Source organism: Cololabis saira, chromosome 19 (genome assembly GCF_033807715.1).
Source record: "Cololabis saira isolate AMF1-May2022 chromosome 19, fColSai1.1, whole genome shotgun sequence".
In the NCBI taxonomy this organism is placed as follows: domain Eukaryota; kingdom Metazoa; phylum Chordata; class Actinopteri; order Beloniformes; family Belonidae; genus Cololabis; species Cololabis saira.
Window position 1 is genome coordinate 12,765,800 of NC_084605.1, and position 18,970 is coordinate 12,784,769.

The following is an 18,970-nucleotide window of genomic DNA, read 5'->3' on the forward strand; positions in this document are numbered from 1 at the left end:
GGTTTTGAGATGGGATTTGAATGCTGGGAGGTCTGTACAGTCACGGATGTTTTTGGGGAGGGAGTTCCAGAGGGTGGGTGCAGCGATGGAGAAGGCCCTGTCGCCCCAGGTCCGGTGCTTGGTTCTGACTGGAAGGGACAGGAGGTTGGCGTCAGAGGAGCGGAGGCTGCGGGAGGGAGTGTAGCGGTGGAGCAGGTCGGTGAGGTAGCAGGGGGCCTGGTTGTGGAGGGCTTTGTGGGTGAGGAGAAGGATTTTGAAGTGGATCCGTTGAGGGATGGGGAGCCAGTGGAGCTTCTGGAGGACTGGGGTGATGTGATCTCTGGAGCGGGTGTGGGTGAGCAGGCGGGCGGCAGAGTTTTGAATGTATTGGAGTTTATTGAGGACCTTGGAAGTTGAACCGTAGAGGATGCTGTTGCAGTAGTCAAGTCTTGAGGTGATGAAGGCGTGGATCAAGGTTTCAGCGGTAGAGAAGGAGAGTGATGGACGGAGACGGGCAATGTTTTTGAGGTGGAAGAAAGCAGTTCTTGTGATGTGGTTGACATGGTGTTGGAAGGAGAGGTTGTTGTCCAGGATAACTCCGAGGTTGCGGATGTGAGTGGAGGGAGACAGAATGGAGTTGTCCATGGTGAGGGTGAAGTTGTGAGCGGTTTTGGTGAGGGATTTTGGGCCGATGATGAGCATGTCCGATTTGTTGCAGTTGAGTTGGAGGAAGTTCGAGTGCATCCATGATTTTATCTCAGTGAGGCAGTTGGTCAGGGTAGAGTGGGTTGCAGAGGTGAGGGATTTGGTGGAGATGTACAGTTGGACGTCGTCGGCGTAGCAGTGGAAGTGGAGGCGGTGGCGGCGGATGATGTTGCCAAGGGGGAGCATGTAGAGGATGAAGAGCAGAGGACCAAGCACCGAACCCTGGGGGACGCCTTGTGACAGAGGGGCAGTGGAGGAGGAGCAGTTGTTGATGCTGATGAATTGATGTCTGTTGGTGAGATAGGATTTTAACCAGGAGAGGGCGGATCCGGTGATGTAGAGAGATGATTCCAGGCGGGAAAGGAGGATGGTGTGGCTGATGGTGTCGAAGGCTGCTGTGAGGTCCAGGAGAAGGAGAATGCTGAGGTTGCCGGAGTCGGAGGAGAGAAGGAGGTCATTGGTGACTTTGATGAGGGCTGTTTCTGTGCTGTGACGTGAGCGGAAACCAGATTGAAATGTTTCAAACAGATCATTGGAGGTGAGGTGGGTCTTGAGCTGAGTGGCGACGGCACGTTCCAGAATTTTTGGCAGGAAAGGGAGGTTGGAAATGGGCCGGAAGTTGTTCATGGTGTCAGGGTTGAGTCCAGGTTTTTTGAGGATGGGGGTGACAGCTGCCAGTTTGAGGGTGTCCGGGACTGATCCAGAGCTGAAGGAGGAGTTGACGATGTTGATGATGAGTGGGGAGATGGCTGGGAGACAGTTTTTTATAAATGTGGATGGGATGGGGTCCAGAGCACAGGAAGATGTTTTCATGCCCATCATGACTGTAGAAAGAGACGCTGAAGACATGGGAGAGAAGTGAGACAGGGACTGAGAGGTGGAGGGGGGGGAAACAGGTGGGGAGGTGGAGGGGGTGGAGGAGGTGGTCAGGTTACTGTAGATGGTCTGGATTTTGGATTGAAAAAATGAGAGGAAGTCGTTGCACTTAGAGACTGTGAAGGAGTTGGAGATGTTGTCACTGGGTTTGAGAAGTTTGTTTATTGTGGAGAAGAGAGCCTTTGGGTTGGAGGAGTCGGAATGGATGATGTTGGAGAAGTAGGTGGAGCGAGCTGAGTTGAGGGCATCCTTGTATTGGTGGAGATGATCAGTGTAGGCGAGTTGATGAACAGTTAATCCAGATTTCTTGCAGAGTCGCTCGAGTTGACGTTTACGGGATTTCAGTTTGCGGAGTTCAGGGGTGTACCAGGGTGCTGAGCGTGCGAAAGAGACTGTTTTGGTTTTGATGGGAGCCAGTTGATCAAGACAGGAGGAGAGTGTATGATTGTAGTAATCCACGAGGTCCGAGGGGTTGTCGGGTGACGGGGGAGGGGAGGCGGACATCTGAGTGGCAAGAGAGGCTGAGAGGGCAGAGGGGGAGATGGATCTGATGTTGCGGAAGGATATTTTGCGTGCTTCTTTGGGAGTGGGGATGGGGATGTTGATGTCCATAATGATTGCCAGGTGATCAGACACGTGAAGGTTGAGGCTGGAGAGCTGATTTATGGTGAGGCCGGTGGAGCAGACGAGATCGAGGGTGTGGCCGCGGGCGTGAGTGGGGAAGTCGACGTGTTGAGTGAAGTTGAGGCAGTGTAGCAGGTCCAGGAATTCAGCAGCAGGTTTAGAGTTTGCATCGTTGATGTGGAAGTTGAAGTCACCCAGGAGGAGAACAGAGGGAGAGATGGAGCAGAGCTGGGTCAGAAAATCTGAGAGATCCGAGAGAAAGGAGGGGTTTGGTTTGGGGGGGCGATAAATGACGGCGGTGACAAGAGGAGTGGGGCCAGGTAGTTTGAAGGCAGCGTGCTCAAACGACGGAATGACAGGAATGGGGATGGAGGTTGCTTTAATGTCCTTTCTGTATATTGCTGCAACACCGCCCCCCCGCCCCTCAGCGCGAGCTTGTTCCATGTAGGTGAAGTTGGGGGGAGTGGCCTGATTTAGTGAGAAATAGTCCAGGGGTTTGTGCCAGGTTTCTGTTAGACAGAGGAAATCCAGATTATTGTCCGTTATAAATTCATTCAGCAGCAGGCTTTTGTTGTTGAGTGAGCGGGTGTTGAACAGAGCCAGTTTCAGGTGGTGTTGCTTGGTGATTGGCTGAGAGGACTGAGGAAGTGGACGGAGATTGGACAGATTCTGTTTGTTGTGATGACGTAACGAAGTTGCGGGACGGCAGGAGGACCAGAAAGAAGGAATGGAGTTTGGCGACGTGAAGCTGTATGAAAACATGCGTCCTGAGCGGCTGTGTGGAGGATGGTTTTGCCAGAGTGGACCAGGTGTCGGGCGCGGGTGGTGGGCCGCGGCGGAGTGGAGCGGCGGCATGGTCCGGGTCGAGAGCGGTAGCTGGAAGCTAACGAGAGCTAGCGTCGAGGAGCCGAGGGTCCGGGTGTAGAGGAGCGACGAAAACCCCAGGAATATCCACAGGATTAGCCACAGCATGCTACATCCAGCAGGTAAGCTTGTTGAGGTGGAGGTGGTGGTGGCTGAGGACGGAAAACAGCGGTGACCAGTAAAGGAGTAATGGCAGAGTAGCGAGCAGCTAGCTAGTTGCTTTAGCCGGTGGTTCAGAGCAAAACTTACTCGCGAGGGCTCCAAGAGGAGCCCACAGCGGAGAGAAGACACAGACAGTTGCGGTGTACACGGGAGAAGTAAAAGTTGTATCAAAACTTACCGGCAGAGGCCCAAATACTGGGCCTGCTGCGTTGGAAATGCTTCGGTAAGTTTGACGTGAGCGGGTGCCAGGGATGCACAGACCACGGTTCTGCTGCGGTGTCAGGAGGACCGAGGTTCTGCTGCGGTGTCAGGAGGACCGAGGTTCTGCTGCGGTGTCAGGAGGACCGAGGTTCTGCTGGAACCGAGGTTCCAGCCAACCAACCAGCCAGGATGGCTGCTCTATTTTTTAAAAAATAATTAAAAAAAGATATGCAAGCCGCACCTGCTCTAGTTAAAAAAAAGATATGCAAGCCGCAGATATTTACAGTATGTTGTTAGATTAGATATTTACTACATGTACAGAAGGATTTTGAACTGTAAATGATGTTTGTACCTAAATAGATCCTTTCCTAACAGTGTCTTTTAACACGGCAGCAACTTTGCTGATTAAAACGGGACAGAACCAAGAGAAAATAACGGTATTTATTTATCTATTTATCTGTTTGAAATCTGCTTCTACTTCTATCTGCTAAAGAAGAAGTAGCGTATTCTTCTTTGCATTTATTTTGTCTTAGTTTTGATTCTAATTCCGGTTAGAGCGCCCCGAGCGGTGGAAGAAAAATCCTCAGAATAGCCGCACCTTTGTATAAGCTGCATGGTTCAAAACCTATGTAAAAAGTAGCGGCTTATAGTCCAGAAAATACGGTATTTAGCTTGTCCTACCATAGCAAACAAACAAACAAAACTGAGTTTAAAACAAGCGATTTTTCAATATCTTTCAATCACTTTGCGCCTTTTAATGAAACGATTTACTTGGTTCTGTGATGGGGAAGGACTTGAATGTATTTAGAAAACACTGTAAGAAAAAATGAATTTGAAACTGCGATGCTGTGATTGTTTAGAGAGGAGTTGCAGTCCATCCAAAGAGAACTGGAGGTGTTGTCGGAGCAGTACTCTCAGAAATGTCTGGAGAACGCTCACCTGGCTCAGGCGCTGGAGGCCGAGAGGCAGGCCCTCAGGCAGTGTCAGAGAGAAAATCAAGAGCTGAATGCTCACAACCAGGTCAGAATCCACATCACTGCACCCTGCACTCGTATATACAAACACATTTCTGTCCACAGGCTAAAATACAACTGTATCTGTCTAACAGGAATTAAACAACAGATTGACTGCAGAGATCACCCGGATGCGCTCTTGTTTCAGTGGTGAAACGGCTCAGTCACCACTTACCCAGGGAAAAGATGTGTACGAACTAGAGGTATGTGTAAACATGCACAAACACACGCACACTTGAACACACAACCTGTTGGTCACTCTAAACATTTGTCTTTATTTGTAGGTGCTGCTAAGAATAAAGGAGTCAGAGATCCAGTATCTAAAACAAGAAATTCACTCTTTGAAGGATGAGCTGCAATGTGCTCTAAGGGTAAGCAAAACTCTACTTCATTCATTATATTTTTCTGCCTTTTAACAAAATGTCACCATTTTAGACCCTGTATAGTGACATCCAAACAATCATTTAACAGGACAAGAAATATGCCACAGACAAGTATAAGGGTATCTATACAGAGCTGAGCATTGTGAAAGCAAAGGCTGACTGTGACATCAGTAAACTCAAGGAAAAGTTGCTCACCGCCACAGAAGCTTTAGGGGAGAAGACGGTTGATGAAACGTCTGGATACGGTGAGTAGGCAGTGGCCGAGCCAGGCAGTTTTCCAGGATGTGGCCAGGGTGGGGCCAGTGGAACCTTTTAGGGTGGCCAAAAAACACAATCATATGGAAGTGAAGATGTATGTTACTATAACGCAGCCAGGTGGAAAACGTCTCCACAGAACCTCATGGGATACAGGACAGGTCATGAGTGTGTGTGTGTACGTCCTTAAAATACATCCTGCTGCTGAAAATAAAAGGATTCTGCATCAGATTTAAAAAAAAAAAAAAAGAAAAAGTAATTGCGTCCGGGGTGGCTAGTATGGTGGCCGGACATGCACTCCGGGTGGCCATGGCAACCCCTGGCCACCCACCAAATCCACCACTGTGAGTAGGACTTTCTGAACTTGAACAAGTGAAGTAGTTTTGGCACTATTTTTTAAAATGCTATCAACATATATAATGTTGTATGCATCTGTACATGCTTCTGTAGGATTTAAAAAAATGTTTTCCATTAATCTAAAGTGACAACTGACTGTTTCTGTCCTAAATTGAGTTAGTCACACAAACTAGCTATATGGGTCCGTGTATTTCGCGGCCATCCGTTTTTTGTTTTCAAATGACAAAATAAAAATAGAGAAATAATCCAAAATAATCCGTTTCCCATCTTTTGTTTTGATAATAAACGGAAAACGGATCGTTATCCATTATCCGTTTTCCGATTTCATTGATGTGTTTGGAAATCAAAATTGGGAATTAAAACAGCGAATGGGGTCCGTGTATCTTTTGGTCATTGGATTTTTCCGTCATGAGTGGGAATCAAAAAACAAAAAACGATTGGTTTATTTGATTTTCCTTTTAAAACAAAAAACAAATATTGAATTACACTGCATTTTTTCTTTTTCTGTGTTAATATGACTTAACAAAGATTCAAAATACGCTTTTATTTTCGTTTTCTATTTCATATAAGAAAAATGAAATTACTAGTCAACAGGAAGGAAAAAACGAACCAAAAACAACCGTTTATTCATATTCGTGCACCGGAAGCTGGCATTTACAACCGAGTGAACTTAGTTCTGGATATTTGACAGGCATTCCTGTGACAATTCTCTCCAGGGGAAGTTTGATTTTAATATTTAATTGGTCGGGTTTACGTGACTCGGAAATGGCTCTGTACGCGGCAGTTCGGGTAACCATGGTTACCATGGCGGCGCTGAAACAACAGATTAAGGATTATTTTTTAAAGATTGATTAAGGACTTGGTCCACAGGGGTTTGACGCACAATGACATTTCCTGCACGTTGCAGCAGATGTGTCTCCTGCAATGCTCAGAAATGAGCGTCAGAAGATTCTGTGCTCGGCATGATCTGAGGAGAAAAAGACGCAGAGCTGGAGAGCGCTTTGATTCAATCTATTTATGAGGTTTTTATTCAGATGTCCACAGTATATTGTAAATATACACACTACATGCGACGCGAGCGAGAGTCAGCGTCAAAAACAGTTCCATTGCTTTATTTTTATTGCACTGTCTACACTGGTTGCGAGCGACGCAGCGTCGTTTTGAGCTGGACTTTTGTCGCACGCCCTGCTTCTATTTTCTTCCTGTCGGTCGCTTTGAAAGCCGGTTGAAAGTTGAAAAAAAAGTTGAAAGCGCTGTAGGAAACAGTCATTTCAATACAAGAACCTCAATAAAGTGTCAGCTGCTGGAGGGAGATCGCCAGGCTGGAAGGTTCTGATAATAAGATATAATAAGAATCTTATCTTAGGGCTTAATTTGTGCCGGATCCTGCCGGATTTCTCGTGTCCTCTGCTTTTCCCCCACATCCCAGTAATGATCTGACATGCTGACATGTTTGCTGCTTTAACACCACACGCCGGTCACTCACGCTGTTCGCTGTTTCATTGCGTCACCGTTCGGTTTTTTCCCCACTTATTCCACCGAATAATAAGCTTGTTTTCTGTTTAGAAAGTACAAACGTAGGAAGATTACAAGTAATCACCATTTTTTACTTGTCCCTTTACTCTTTCAGGAGTAATTTTAGGAGTTTCTTTCAGGAGCGCATAATTCAGGAGTGAATAAAGGCTGATTTATGGTCCCGCGTAAATCGACGGCGTAGCCTACGGCGTAGGGTACGCGGCGACGCGCACCGTTCGGTGACTGGGCCGCGTAACCTACGCCGTAAGGTCTGCGTTGGTGTAACGCGGAACCATAAATCAGCCTTTTAAAAGGCGAGTCTCAGCTGTCAATCAAAAGAACGTGGTAGAACGTGGGGCCGATGACGCGTTCAGTGTTTCAGGACAGAGCGGGTCCGATGCCACGCAGTGTGACGACAGTCGGACGCTCGCATGCAGTTAGGACAGGCTTTTAGGGAGCCGTAGCCTAATTTTTGTTGACCGCTTTGATCACTGATCACCCCGATCACGTTTGCAGTGTACACGTTTAAAACCCATTAAGCATGTCGGAAGGCCGTTGTGGCTGAGTTTTGTCATTAAACGCCATAAAACTTCTCTCGCTCGGACTCAGCGTGCTTCTCTGTCAGCAGCGCGTCATGCAAATATACAGGACCTAACAATAAACTCTCAAGCGGCTCTTTAAGGAAAGCCGCAATACCGGCTATCTGTGTTCACTGGGGGTGCATGCTGGAGAAGGTCGGGTTGGAAGAACCCTGAGAGAGCTCCATCAGCCATGAATTCCGGCGTCAGGTAAAGTTTGTGCTGCAGTGCAATTTATACATATAATGGTAATCACGTGGATACCTCACGCGTGGGACTAAATTAATTCTTCCAACCCGACCTTCTCCAGCATGCACCCCCAGTGACACAGATAGCCGGTCATTCGGCCATGATGAATCAAAGCGCTCTCCAGCTCTGCGTCTTTTTCTCCTCAGATCATGCCGAGCACAGAATCTTCTGACGCTCATTTCTGAGCATTGCAGGAGACTCATCTGCTGCAACGTTCAGGAAATGTCATTGTGCGTCAAACCGCTGTGGAACAAGTCCTTAATCAATCTTTAAAAAATAATCCTAATTATATAATTTATATATATACCTATATATATATATATATATATATATATATATATATATATATATATATATATATATATATATAATATAAATAATCTGTTGTTTCAGCGCCGCCATGGTAACCATGGTTACCCGAACTGCCGCGTACAGAGCCATTTCCGAGTCACGTAAACCCGACCAATTAAATATTAAAATCAAACTTCCCCTGGAGAGAATTGTCACAGGAATGCCTGTCAAATATCCAGAACTAAGTTCACTCGGTTGTAAATGCCAGCTTCCGGTGCACGAATATGAATAAACGGTTGTTTTTGGTTCGTTTTTTCCTTCCTGTTGACTAGTAATTTCATTTTTCTTATATGAAATAGAAAACGAAAATAAAAGCGTATTTTGAATCTTTGTTAAATCATATTAACACAGAAAAAGAAAAAATGCAGTGTAATTCAATATTTGTTTTTTGTTTTAAAAGGGAAATCAAATAAACCAATCGTTTTTTGTTTTTGATTCCCACTCATGACGGAAAAATCCAATGACCAAAAGATACACGGACCGTTAGAGTTCAGTTTATGTTATTGATTGGACGCAGCTTTTTTTTTGACGCTGCAGCTGAACGGACTGTCACAACATCACTGCAGTTTCATGACGGAGTGAAGACAGATTACAGATTAAACTCATGTTTCACTGCAGTGATGTGGTGACAGTCTGTTCAGCTGCAGCGTCCAAAAAAAAGCTGCGTCCAATCAATAACATAAACTGAACTCTAACATACCCCCCGCCCCCGCCCGAAACGAATAGGAAATAGAGAAAAGAGTTTTCCACTCGCTGTTTTAATTCCCAATTTCGATTTTCAAACACATCAATGAAATCGGAAAACGGATAATGGATAATGGATAACGATCTGTTTTCCGTTTTTTATTTTCAAAACAAAAGATGGGAAACGGATTATTTTGGATTATTTCTCTATTTTTATTTTGTCATTTGAAAACAAAAAACGGATGGCCGCGAGGTCCGTGTATCTTTTGGTCATTGGATTTTTCCATCATGAGTGGGAATCAAAAAACAAAAAACGATTGGTTTATTTGATTTTCCTTTTAAAACAAAAAACAAATATTGAATTACACTGCATTTTTTCTTTTTTTGTGTTAATATGATTTAACAAAGATTCAAAATACGCTTAATTTTCGTTTTCTATTTCATATAAGAAAAATGAAATTACTAGTCAACAGGAACGAAAAAACGAACCAAAAACAACCGTTTATTCATATTCAGTGCAGTGTTTGGCGGGTGTGCTTGTGAGAACTGGGGTCCCTGGAGGTCCTGGAGAGCCAATGTCCCCGTAGCGCCAGGTGTCCCCGGCGAGCTGCAGTGTTTGGCGGGCTGTCTGTGAGTGTCCTGGGGTCCCTGGAGGTCCTGGAGAGCACAAGTCCCCGTACCGGGAGCTGTCCCCGGTCCTGGCCGGGATCAGTGCAGTGTTTGGCCGGTGTGCTTGTGAGAACTGGGGTCCGTGGAGGTCCAGGAGGCAAAGGGAACGCCCAAGTAGCCTACCCCCCGTACCGGGACGTGGTCCCGGTCTTGGCCGGGTGCAGTGCAGCGTTTGGCGGGCTGGGTGTGAGTGTCTGGGGTCTCTGGGTGCCTGGGTCCTGGTCCCGGGACTCGTGGGTCCCTGGGTCGGGTCCCGGGACTCGTAGGTCCCTGGGTCGGGTCCCGGGACCCGTGGGTCCCTGGGTCGGGTCCGGGGACTCGTGGGTCCCTGGGTCCTGGCCACTTTCGCCCGATTTTCAGACACTTTGGCCGGCTTTCGGCTTCCTTCGGGCCCGCCTCTGCGGCGCTGCTCCCCCCGACCACCGGGGGGTTTGCAGCGCCTCCCTCTCGGTAGCGAGACCGAGTCGACCCGTCCGCCCCAGGTGTCCCCCCACGGAGCCCCGCCGCGGCCGGGCAGGCCGACCTCCGACGTCGGCTGCCGCTCTGGCGGTGGTGTTAGTCCTCCGGGAAAAACAATGTTTCTCAAACCCTACCACGCCGCATACAGCTGAACCGGGGCCTGGATTGCCGGTCACCTCCAGCCCGAGCAGACCCACCCGCCCGCCCAGAAAACGGTGCGTCGAGGCGGGGCGAGGTTCCGGCCGCTCCCGAGGTCTCCCCGCACGGGGCTGCCGAGACCCGAGTCCCGTTACTGGTGGATCGGAGGTCGGCCTGCCCGGCGGCGGCGGGGCTCCGTGGGGGGGACACCTGGGGCGGACGGGTCGACTCGGTCTCGCTACCGAGAGGGAGGCGCTGCGAACCCCCCGGGCCCGAAGGAAGCCGAAAGCCGGCCAAAGTGTCTGAAAATCGGGCGAAAGTGGCCAGGACCCAGGGACCCACGAGTCCCGGGACCCGACCCAGGGACCCACGAGTCCCGGGACCCGACCCAGGGACCCACGAGTCCCGGGACCCGACCCAGGGACCCACAAGTCCCGGGACCAGGACCCAGGCACCCAGAGACCCCAGACACTCACACCCAGCCCGCCAAACGCTGCACTGCACCCGGCCAAGACCGGGACCACGTCCCGGTACGGGGGGTAGGCTACTTGGGCGTTCCCTTTGCCTCCTGGACCTCCACGGACCCCAGTTCTCACAAGCACACCGGCCAAACACTGCACTGATCCCGGCCAGGACCGGGGACAGCTCCCGGTACGGGGACTTGTGCTCTCCAGGACCTCCAGGGACCCCAGGACACTCACAGACAGCCCGCCAAACACTGCAGCTCGCCGGGGACACCTGGCGCTACGGGGACATTGGCTCTCCAGGACCTCCAGGGACCCCAGTTCTCACAAGCACACCCGCCAAACACTGCACTGAATATGAATAAACGGTTGTTTTTGGTTCGTTTTTTCGTTCCTGTTGACTAGTAATTTCATTTTTCTTATATGAAATAGAAAACGAAAATAAAAGCGTATTTTGAATCTTTGTTAAATCATATTAACACAGAAAAAGAAAAAATGCAGTGTAATTCAATATTTGTTTTTTGTTTTAAAAGGAAAATCAAATAAACCAATCGTTTTTTGTTTTTTGATTCCCACTCATGATGGAAAAATCCAATGACCAAAAGATACACGGACCCCGCGAAATACACGGACCTATATGAATATGTTTTTATCAACTATACTTCTTTTAGTTAATGATACTACTGATATATCTCTATTTCCTTTTTAGACATCATGAAATCCAAGAGTAATCCAGATTTTCTGAAAAACGAACAATCCAAGCAATCAAGAGGTGCGAGGTCAAAGGTGAGAGTAGTTTTACTTTCCATGATGAAATGTTTCACTTTGCTGTGTGATTTGTTGTTCAGTGTTTTCATTGTGTAGACTTTTTCAGTGTTAATTGTTTCCACTGTGCCGCCATATCCTGTAGCAACATGACCCAGACTTGGTTGGTCAGGATGTTTTTACCAAAAACCTCTTGTGCTGTAAGTTTGTCACGTTTATTTTGTCCATTAGTCTGTTACTGAACAGGTGTCTTGGGATAGCTGACCCTCCCAATGTGGGATCATTTCCCCCTCCCAACCCCTGCCCCAAGATGTGCTGTAGGTATAGCATGATGTAGCATGTCTTATCCTTGCATGATCTCCCTTTTCCTCTCTGTGTCATCCTCCCTTTGCACCATCCCATGCATAACCAAAGGTTGACTGCAGTTTCCACCCCTAAGCTGAAAATGCAGGCGTGAGCATTAACAGTGCAGGGTGTCCCGCATTCTCCTCCTTATGCAAGTTTATAAGTGGTTTTATCTAACATTGAACTATCTGAGATCCTTTTATTCAGGTGGCTCATTTGTAATTTTTTGAATGTGTTCTTACATTTATGTTCAATCTTTATAACATTTATTTTAACATTCAGCACAAGCACTGTTGTGTTGCATGAAAGTATTTCAGTATGGGTTTTTCTTTCTGCATATCTTTTATTTTCACCTGAACTACAGCATTTTAACCAGTCCAGATGGTCAACATCTATCATTAACTGATGTCTAAGGCTTGCTTATGAATTCTGTGTATTGGTTTCTCTTAACAATTCAGTTCAATAATACTTAAATAGTAAGTTATTTCATAATAATATTTTTCCCCCTCTCATCTTCATCAGAGTCTTAAGGAAGGACTGACTGTGCAGGAGCGCATGAAGCTTTTCGAGGCAAAAGACTCCAGAAAGATTTGATTATTAATAGATCTGAAGTTTCCTCTCTCTTTCATGGCTGGGTCTTGGTATTCGGTCAGATTTTCACATCTGTGCCAACATCGGTTTGGATTGACCTTTTCGGATAAGTGACCATATTTTTGTTTTACTAACTTACAGAACGAAGCGTCTATTTTTTATCATGACATGAATTCATAATCTGGCCAAGTTTGACAAGTTAAAATAAGCTGTGAGAGGGAGAAACAACAGTATTTATATTCATCCTCCAAATGCCAAAATGGACAGCAATCCACAGAATAAATAATATATGTTTCCCAATATGATTTAAGTATCTGCTGTATTTTATTATTGTTACAGTGTCTATATCTAAAGACTTTTAAATGTGTTGCACCGGTTGTGTTGTACAGAACTACTTGACATGTGTAGTTTGTGGTTGGTTTGGGCATCTGCTGTACTATAACTATGGTTTGAGTGCTGGTGGTAAGTAATGTGATGCTTAACTTGCTCAAGTATGAGAGTTTTACAGAAGAGTGTCTCTGTGTGAAAGGGGAAAACGGGGTGGGAGGGTGAGATTGCACTTACCATTTGACTACTTGAGGAAATGTGTTTTTATCGTCTCATTGGTGTAGTGACTACAAATCAATTATTGCAGTGCAACCAAATATCCTGACTTGTGTCATAGTCAGTGATTTATTTTTTTTCTTTATTTTACCTGGATCTTAAACCTGGCTTTGTGTTTGCTCAGTTTTGACTTTGTTGTAAAGATATTATCTCAAAAATACTGAAACAGTTTAGGACCTTGCATGACTGTACAGCATAGTTTTGTTTGCAGATTGATCATGTTGCCTCATTTTTTATTATTTTTTTTTTATGCTTTAGTGTGGAACTATTGGCACTAATAAGCTTTTGCTTTCAAGTCCTACTGTTGATGCTAAGTTTGAATTGTTTTACTGTAAGCAGCAGTCTGGAAGCACTTGGCCCAGCCTCTGATCTCTCACTCAAATTTAGTTGTGCCTCAACTGAGTGAAGAATAGAAACATCCATAAAACCTGTGCAGCTATTGATACACACTGTATAGTATTCAAACCACGCCTTGTGTATATAAATATGCCACATGGAAGACTTCTATGTTTTGTTTTAAACGTGTACCTTGCATAGTAGCTCTATATGAAATATATGAATATTTTTTATTTTAATTTGAACGTATAACATTAAATAAATGAAGTGTTTAAGACTCTGTTGTGCTATTTTTTCGTTCTTTAGTTAGGTGTGGTTTCCTGTGGTAATCTACATTTTTATTAACGCAAACATCCAAAAAAGCACACCACTACCATTGTGCATCAGTGTGTCACAGCAATCCATAAGGTCAGATTCTCACATCTGTGTCAACATCAGCTTGGATTTTGTTTTCCTGATAACTTTAGGTTTATTTTTGAAAAAGGTTGGGACTCTGTAAGATGTAAATAAATTCTCATGAAAACATACTACATTCCCAACAGAACATAAACAACATTGACAGATGCTGAAACAGACATTTTGTAAATTTTATGGAAAATATAGGCTGATTCTGAATTTGAAGCCGGCAACACATCTTTGAAAAGCTGGAACATTCTTGTTTGATGCAAGATTCTAGCTGCTCAACTAGAATGTTATATTCATTAATAAGTTGGGACTCTGTAAAATGTAAATAAAAACACAATGCAATGATGTACAAATGGTAATAAACAGTTTCTTATATATGACATAATAACTAGCTGGTCTTCGCTGCCAGATTTTTCGTTTCACAAATGTACACACTGTACTACACTGAGCTCAAGTCTCCTCCTCACTTGAGAAGTGAGAAGGCTGTTTCTTTTCACCCGACAGGGGCTTCTTTGGCCAGACATAGCACATAGAAGGATCACGTTATTCCAGGCAGATGCTCCCCACCCCGTCAGTAATTGCTGAAGTATGGCCGGCTTTTTCCTGAAAGCGAGGTTGCCTGGATGGGAATAACCATGTGCTTTTCAGGATGGATGGAGCCTTGCCAGATGTGTAAGCTGCCCGCACCAGAGAGATGCAGACTTCTGAACTAAGCGCAGATAACAAGCCTCTTCTGCAGTCTGCAGGAAACGGCATCCATGATTTCCAAAAAGAATTTCAAATATTGATTAATCTGACCACAGAACAGTTTTAAATTAGCTTTGGCCCAGAGAAGACTGTGATGTTTCTGGGCCGTGCTCATTTCTTTGAATGGAGCTGTAAGCTTCATTTGTGGATTTAATGGTGAACTGTGCTCACAGACTGATTTCTCTGAGTGTCGATGCTGTGAGCTCTGCGGCATGCATTATACCTGTTACATTTACATGTTTTATTGGACCTATTTTTCTAAAAAAACAAGAAAGACAAATGCGTTTTTCTACCCTCATTCAGGGAGCTTTCAGAGCAGGAGGCAAAGGAGATGAAAGTATAGAAACTGAGATGCTAACACCATTTTAACTTTATCACAGCTTTAGTAACAGCGGTGAGAGAGAAGCCGAAACTTAAAATAATATTTCGTACAAGATCACAGCATTAAAACCTAAAGCAATGGTGATTAGTCTGGTCTGCAATATGGAGGAGTGTTGGTCTGTCATACGCACAGACTTGAACTAAAAAGCAGACAATCACACTTGTTCATATTTGAAGAAAAAAAAACCCAGCTCATTTATTCTTGTATCACTGCATCTTGAAATTGATATTGATATTTTTTTCTTTCCAGCTCTAAGTTTGTTATGATCTTGAACAAGAGACACAAAACTTAAAAGATAGCCTGACAAATTTCCAGAATATGTCATGTCTGTTAATGTTAATATCTGAAACAAAACATCAACAAAATAAGAAGATATATCTTCTTCCAACCGCCCCCCCCCCCCCCCCCAATGCTCCATGAGAACCACAATCCCCACCATGAACCGGGGTTTGAAGGTCAGGCTGCATTTGCCCGTCTTTCATTAGCCCGGGCTGGGCGGAGTCGGCTACCAGCATGGCATCTGCTTCAAAGCTGCTTATAAACTAGAGGATTATGTCACTGAGGGTCAATTTGTTTATATGGGAGCAGCAAGAAGTTATTTTTTTATATAAAACAAATTAAACATTTCATATTAAACTTTATACAAGGAGGTATAATTATTTACTCTTACTCTTTCTTTGTTTTACATATCTGTGCCATTTTTGTAATGAAAGGGAGGGTACATTTCGACTGATCTGACACTAACCACAAGTTCACAGTATTTTTGTGTTTTATGTCTAACCAATTAACCGAGCCAAGTCCTCTTCTCCTCCGTCTCCATTGACCTCCTCGTGGCCTTTCACAGCATCGATCAGCCTGACCCAGAAGGCCGCCCGCTCCTGTGGCTGCTCGGGCCACAGCAGGTAAGTCTTCCTGCGTACAATCCTGCGTAGACGTGCGTAGGGGGACAGGCAGCGTTCAGGGATCTCCTCCAGGAACACCAGCAGCAGGACATCTCTGCCGTCACACAGCAGCCTCAGACTGGCCAGCTGGAACTCCACGGAGCACCACTCTCTCTGCAGGTAGTGGCGCGTTACCATGCAGATGGTGCGACGAGACCTGTAGATGGCTGACTCGATGTTCTCCAGGAACCCTGTGGTTCAGGCACAGCCTGAGCCTAGGTCCAGGGGTCGCAGGCCTCTCCAGATTAGGCACCAGTTGTCTCATCACCCACTCCTCGTCTTTAGAGCTGTAGGAGATGAATGCATCATACTGAAATGTGGCCCCTGCTCCCCCTTACGTCCACCAAGCTTTGCTTTGATGATGAGCAACAGGTAGCGCATGGCCGGACCTTGTAAATGCCAGGCCAGGCCAACACACACAAATAATACATCTATTACAGAGCAGGTGATGAAGAGAGTGAATGAAACATGTTCATAGGAGCAGGCCTTATCGTCAAACTGCCACAGGTGGGGAGATCCCCGGTTGTTATCACCAGAGGTGTCAAAAGTATTCACATTCATTACTCAGGTAGAAGTATAAATACTAGAGTTTAAAAATACTCCTGTAGAAGTTGAAGTATCAACTCAAGTTTTTTACTCAAGTAAAAGTACAAAAGTACTGGTTTCAAAACTATTTAAAGTATTCAAGTAAAAGTAATGTAATGAGAAAAACAGCCATTAAGGACAAAAGCCATTGAAAATGAATGCATCTTAGTATAATGCAAATATATTAAAGAACCATATATGTGTACTATTGAGCAATAACATGTGTTTCAGAGAGCAGAAGATATGATGACTAGTTGCCTATAAGTATTGTAATGGTGCAAAAAGTCAAACTTCAGAGGCATGTTATCATTTATTACCTTTATTGGAATGTACATCCAAGTTTAGTTGCAGGAATCTGAGGGCAACGGATGTAAGAACAAAACTGGACAAGAACATCTGAAACAACCACAACCAAATTCACTCTATCCGGATGGCGCAATTTAACTGGATAGTTTATTTTTAAAGGCCGAAATGAAATAGAGTAACAAGGCCGAAATGAAATAGAGTAACGAGGCCGAAATGAAATAGAGTAACGAGGCTGTTTTTAAAATGTAAGGAGTAAAAAGTACAGATAATTGCGTGAAAATGTAAGGAGTAAAAGTAAAAAGTCGTCTGAAAAATAATTACTCCAGTGAAGTATAGATAACCAAAATTTCTACTTAAGTAAGGTAACAAAGTATTTGTGCTTATAATTTTTTTATTTTTTTTTATTCTCATTAAATTATGGAATCATTTTTCAAAATGTCTCAAAATATGCCTATTTGTGGAAAAAATATGTAGTATTTGAGTTACATAAAAGCTTGTTATTTGTTTTCTTCCTAATTGTCCTTGTGGTCAAGAACCCCCAACACAAAAATGGTTTGGCCGCTGATCAAAATTTGATGTTATCATTTAATTCAACCATTAGAATGGTCAAAATGTCCGGTCAGCACAAGTCCGGTGCTCAGAAAAGAAGAGAAAAGAGAAGAAGAAAATAGAGGCCTCAGAGATTCTCTACACACATTCAAAAAAGGGTGGTGACGGTGAAGCTAGAATTAATAAAGTCAGCGACGGCGTAGAGCAAGGTAAGAAACAGCGCAGCCAACGTTTACCAACCTTGTAACTTAACCTGGCTATCTCTAATGTTAACGTCCATTAGCTTGTATAAAAACCTGAAGAGCAGAGGGAGAGGAGAGGAAGAGGAGAAGGAGAGATCCGGGCGCAGGGGGGCCCATCTTAGATTATTTTGTCCGGGGCCCAGGCAAGACTGTCAGCTGGCCTGCCTCCTGTCCTGTGTTGCTTCGATTGTAAATGCACTTAGGGCCTATATGCTGCTGCTTCCTGATATTGACAATTTTCTCTCATATATGATAACTGCAGTTTTGAGGAAGGATGTGAGTATACTGACCTATTCATACCCCCGAGTCTCTCTCTTTAACAGGAAACTCATTTGGCCACAATATTTAGGCTGTACAGGTTTCTGTTGCTTTTGACTGACCACCGCATCACTTCTCTTCCCGGCTTCTCCACACGGGGGCGCCATCCACATGGGCCTTGCTTTACCGACGCCGCAGTACAGAGCTAAAACCTCTGAACAAACGCAGAAAAGACATTTAAAAAAGGAAGAAAAACGATGAGAGACTGGTGGTTCCATCAGAGAAACGTCTTCAGTGCTGTGTTTAATTATAAGTCAAAACAACGAGAGACAGGAGGTGAAAGCAGAAGTAGAAACACAGTCCCCACATCTTTACATTATCACAGCTAAAGATAACCACTAAAGATGAAGTTAAAGAGAAGTTAACACTTAAAATTATACTTTACAAGTAAGAACAGCAGTCAAACCTGCAGCAAAAGCTAGATTTCTGGTCACTGGACAATAGTGTATATAATATGGAGAAACATGAAATCAAGTCTTTTGACTTGTGAACAGTTTTTTCGCCACTTCTGCAGGTGCATTTTATGTGAATTTTCTGTTTTAAATATATTTTATTGTGGTTTGATCTTAAAGTACTAGTGTTACAAAAAATTAGTTGAAGAATTTTAATCTATAAGCTCTTCAAGATCTGACATAATGAAAGTAAGGGACATTTTAACAACTATAGCCTACAGGACTGTCTCAGAAAATTAGAATATTGTGATAAATTTCTTTATTTTCTGTAATGCAATTAAAAAAACAAAAATGTCATACATTCTGGATTCATTACAAATCAACTGAAATATTGCAAGCCTTTTATTATTTTAATATTGCTGATTATTATGGCTTACAGTTTAAGATTCCCAGAATATTCTAATTTTTTGAGATAGGATATTTGAGTTTTCTTAAGCTGTAAGCCATGATCAGCAATATTAAAATAATAAAAGGCTTGCAATATTTCAGTTGATTTGTAATGAATCCTGTATGACATTTTTGCATTACAGAAAATAAAGGACTTTATCACAATATTCTATTTTTCTGAGACAGTCCTGTATGCATAGGCCTACTAGATTATGTTACTGATCATAGTAAAAGTAGTATAAAGTAAAACATTTTTTAAAAGCATAGAGATTTATCCTGCTTCTGCTTATAAAGTCTCTGTCTTTCTTTCTCCTCCATTATTACTTTCTTGATTTTGTTGGATTATTTTCATATGTTCTGCACTTACAATTTAGTATTCAGTTGGTACTGCAGACTGTTCCGGTTATTGTGGTTCACAGTAAAAACCACGCTACAACACATGACAGCTCTGGTTTCCACTGTAGTAGCATAATGCATTATGGGATACCAA

At 44.2% G+C, this 18,970-nt stretch overlaps 2 protein-coding genes across 10 annotated transcripts in view; one reads left to right on the forward strand and one right to left on the reverse strand.

The window, feature by feature from the left end:
* The window catches only part of si:ch73-103b11.2 (myosin-9), a 72,934-nt gene extending 59,491 nt beyond the window's left edge, over positions 1 to 13,443 (forward strand). For 5 of the 9 annotated variants that reach the window (XM_061708310.1, XM_061708312.1, XM_061708316.1 and 2 more), the window contains 7 exons: positions 4,272 to 4,431; positions 4,520 to 4,627; positions 4,709 to 4,795; positions 4,896 to 5,052; positions 11,236 to 11,312; positions 11,437 to 11,608; positions 12,159 to 13,443. In XM_061708310.1, the coding sequence (XP_061564294.1) occupies positions 4,272 to 4,431; positions 4,520 to 4,627; positions 4,709 to 4,795; positions 4,896 to 5,052; positions 11,236 to 11,312; positions 11,437 to 11,608; positions 12,159 to 12,160 (763 nt within the window). In that variant the 3' untranslated portion in view covers positions 12,161 to 13,443. The remainder of the gene's footprint in view (positions 1 to 4,271; positions 4,432 to 4,519; positions 4,628 to 4,708; positions 4,796 to 4,895; positions 5,053 to 11,235; positions 11,313 to 11,436; positions 11,609 to 12,158) is intronic. The other 4 variants (XM_061708314.1, XM_061708318.1, XR_009770503.1 and 1 more) reach the window with 3 other exon arrangements.
* Positions 13,444 to 15,120: 1,677 nt separating this feature from the next.
* On the reverse strand, positions 15,121 to 18,514 carry LOC133419253 (toll-like receptor 13; the record flags this gene model as incomplete). The annotated part of the gene is given in 4 exon segments (XM_061708319.1): positions 15,121 to 15,831; positions 15,833 to 15,971; positions 15,974 to 16,174; positions 18,490 to 18,514. Coding segments are annotated over 4 exon segments (720 nt in total), but the record flags the coding sequence as incomplete, so codon positions are not given.
* Positions 18,515 to 18,970: the final 456 nt, after the last annotated feature.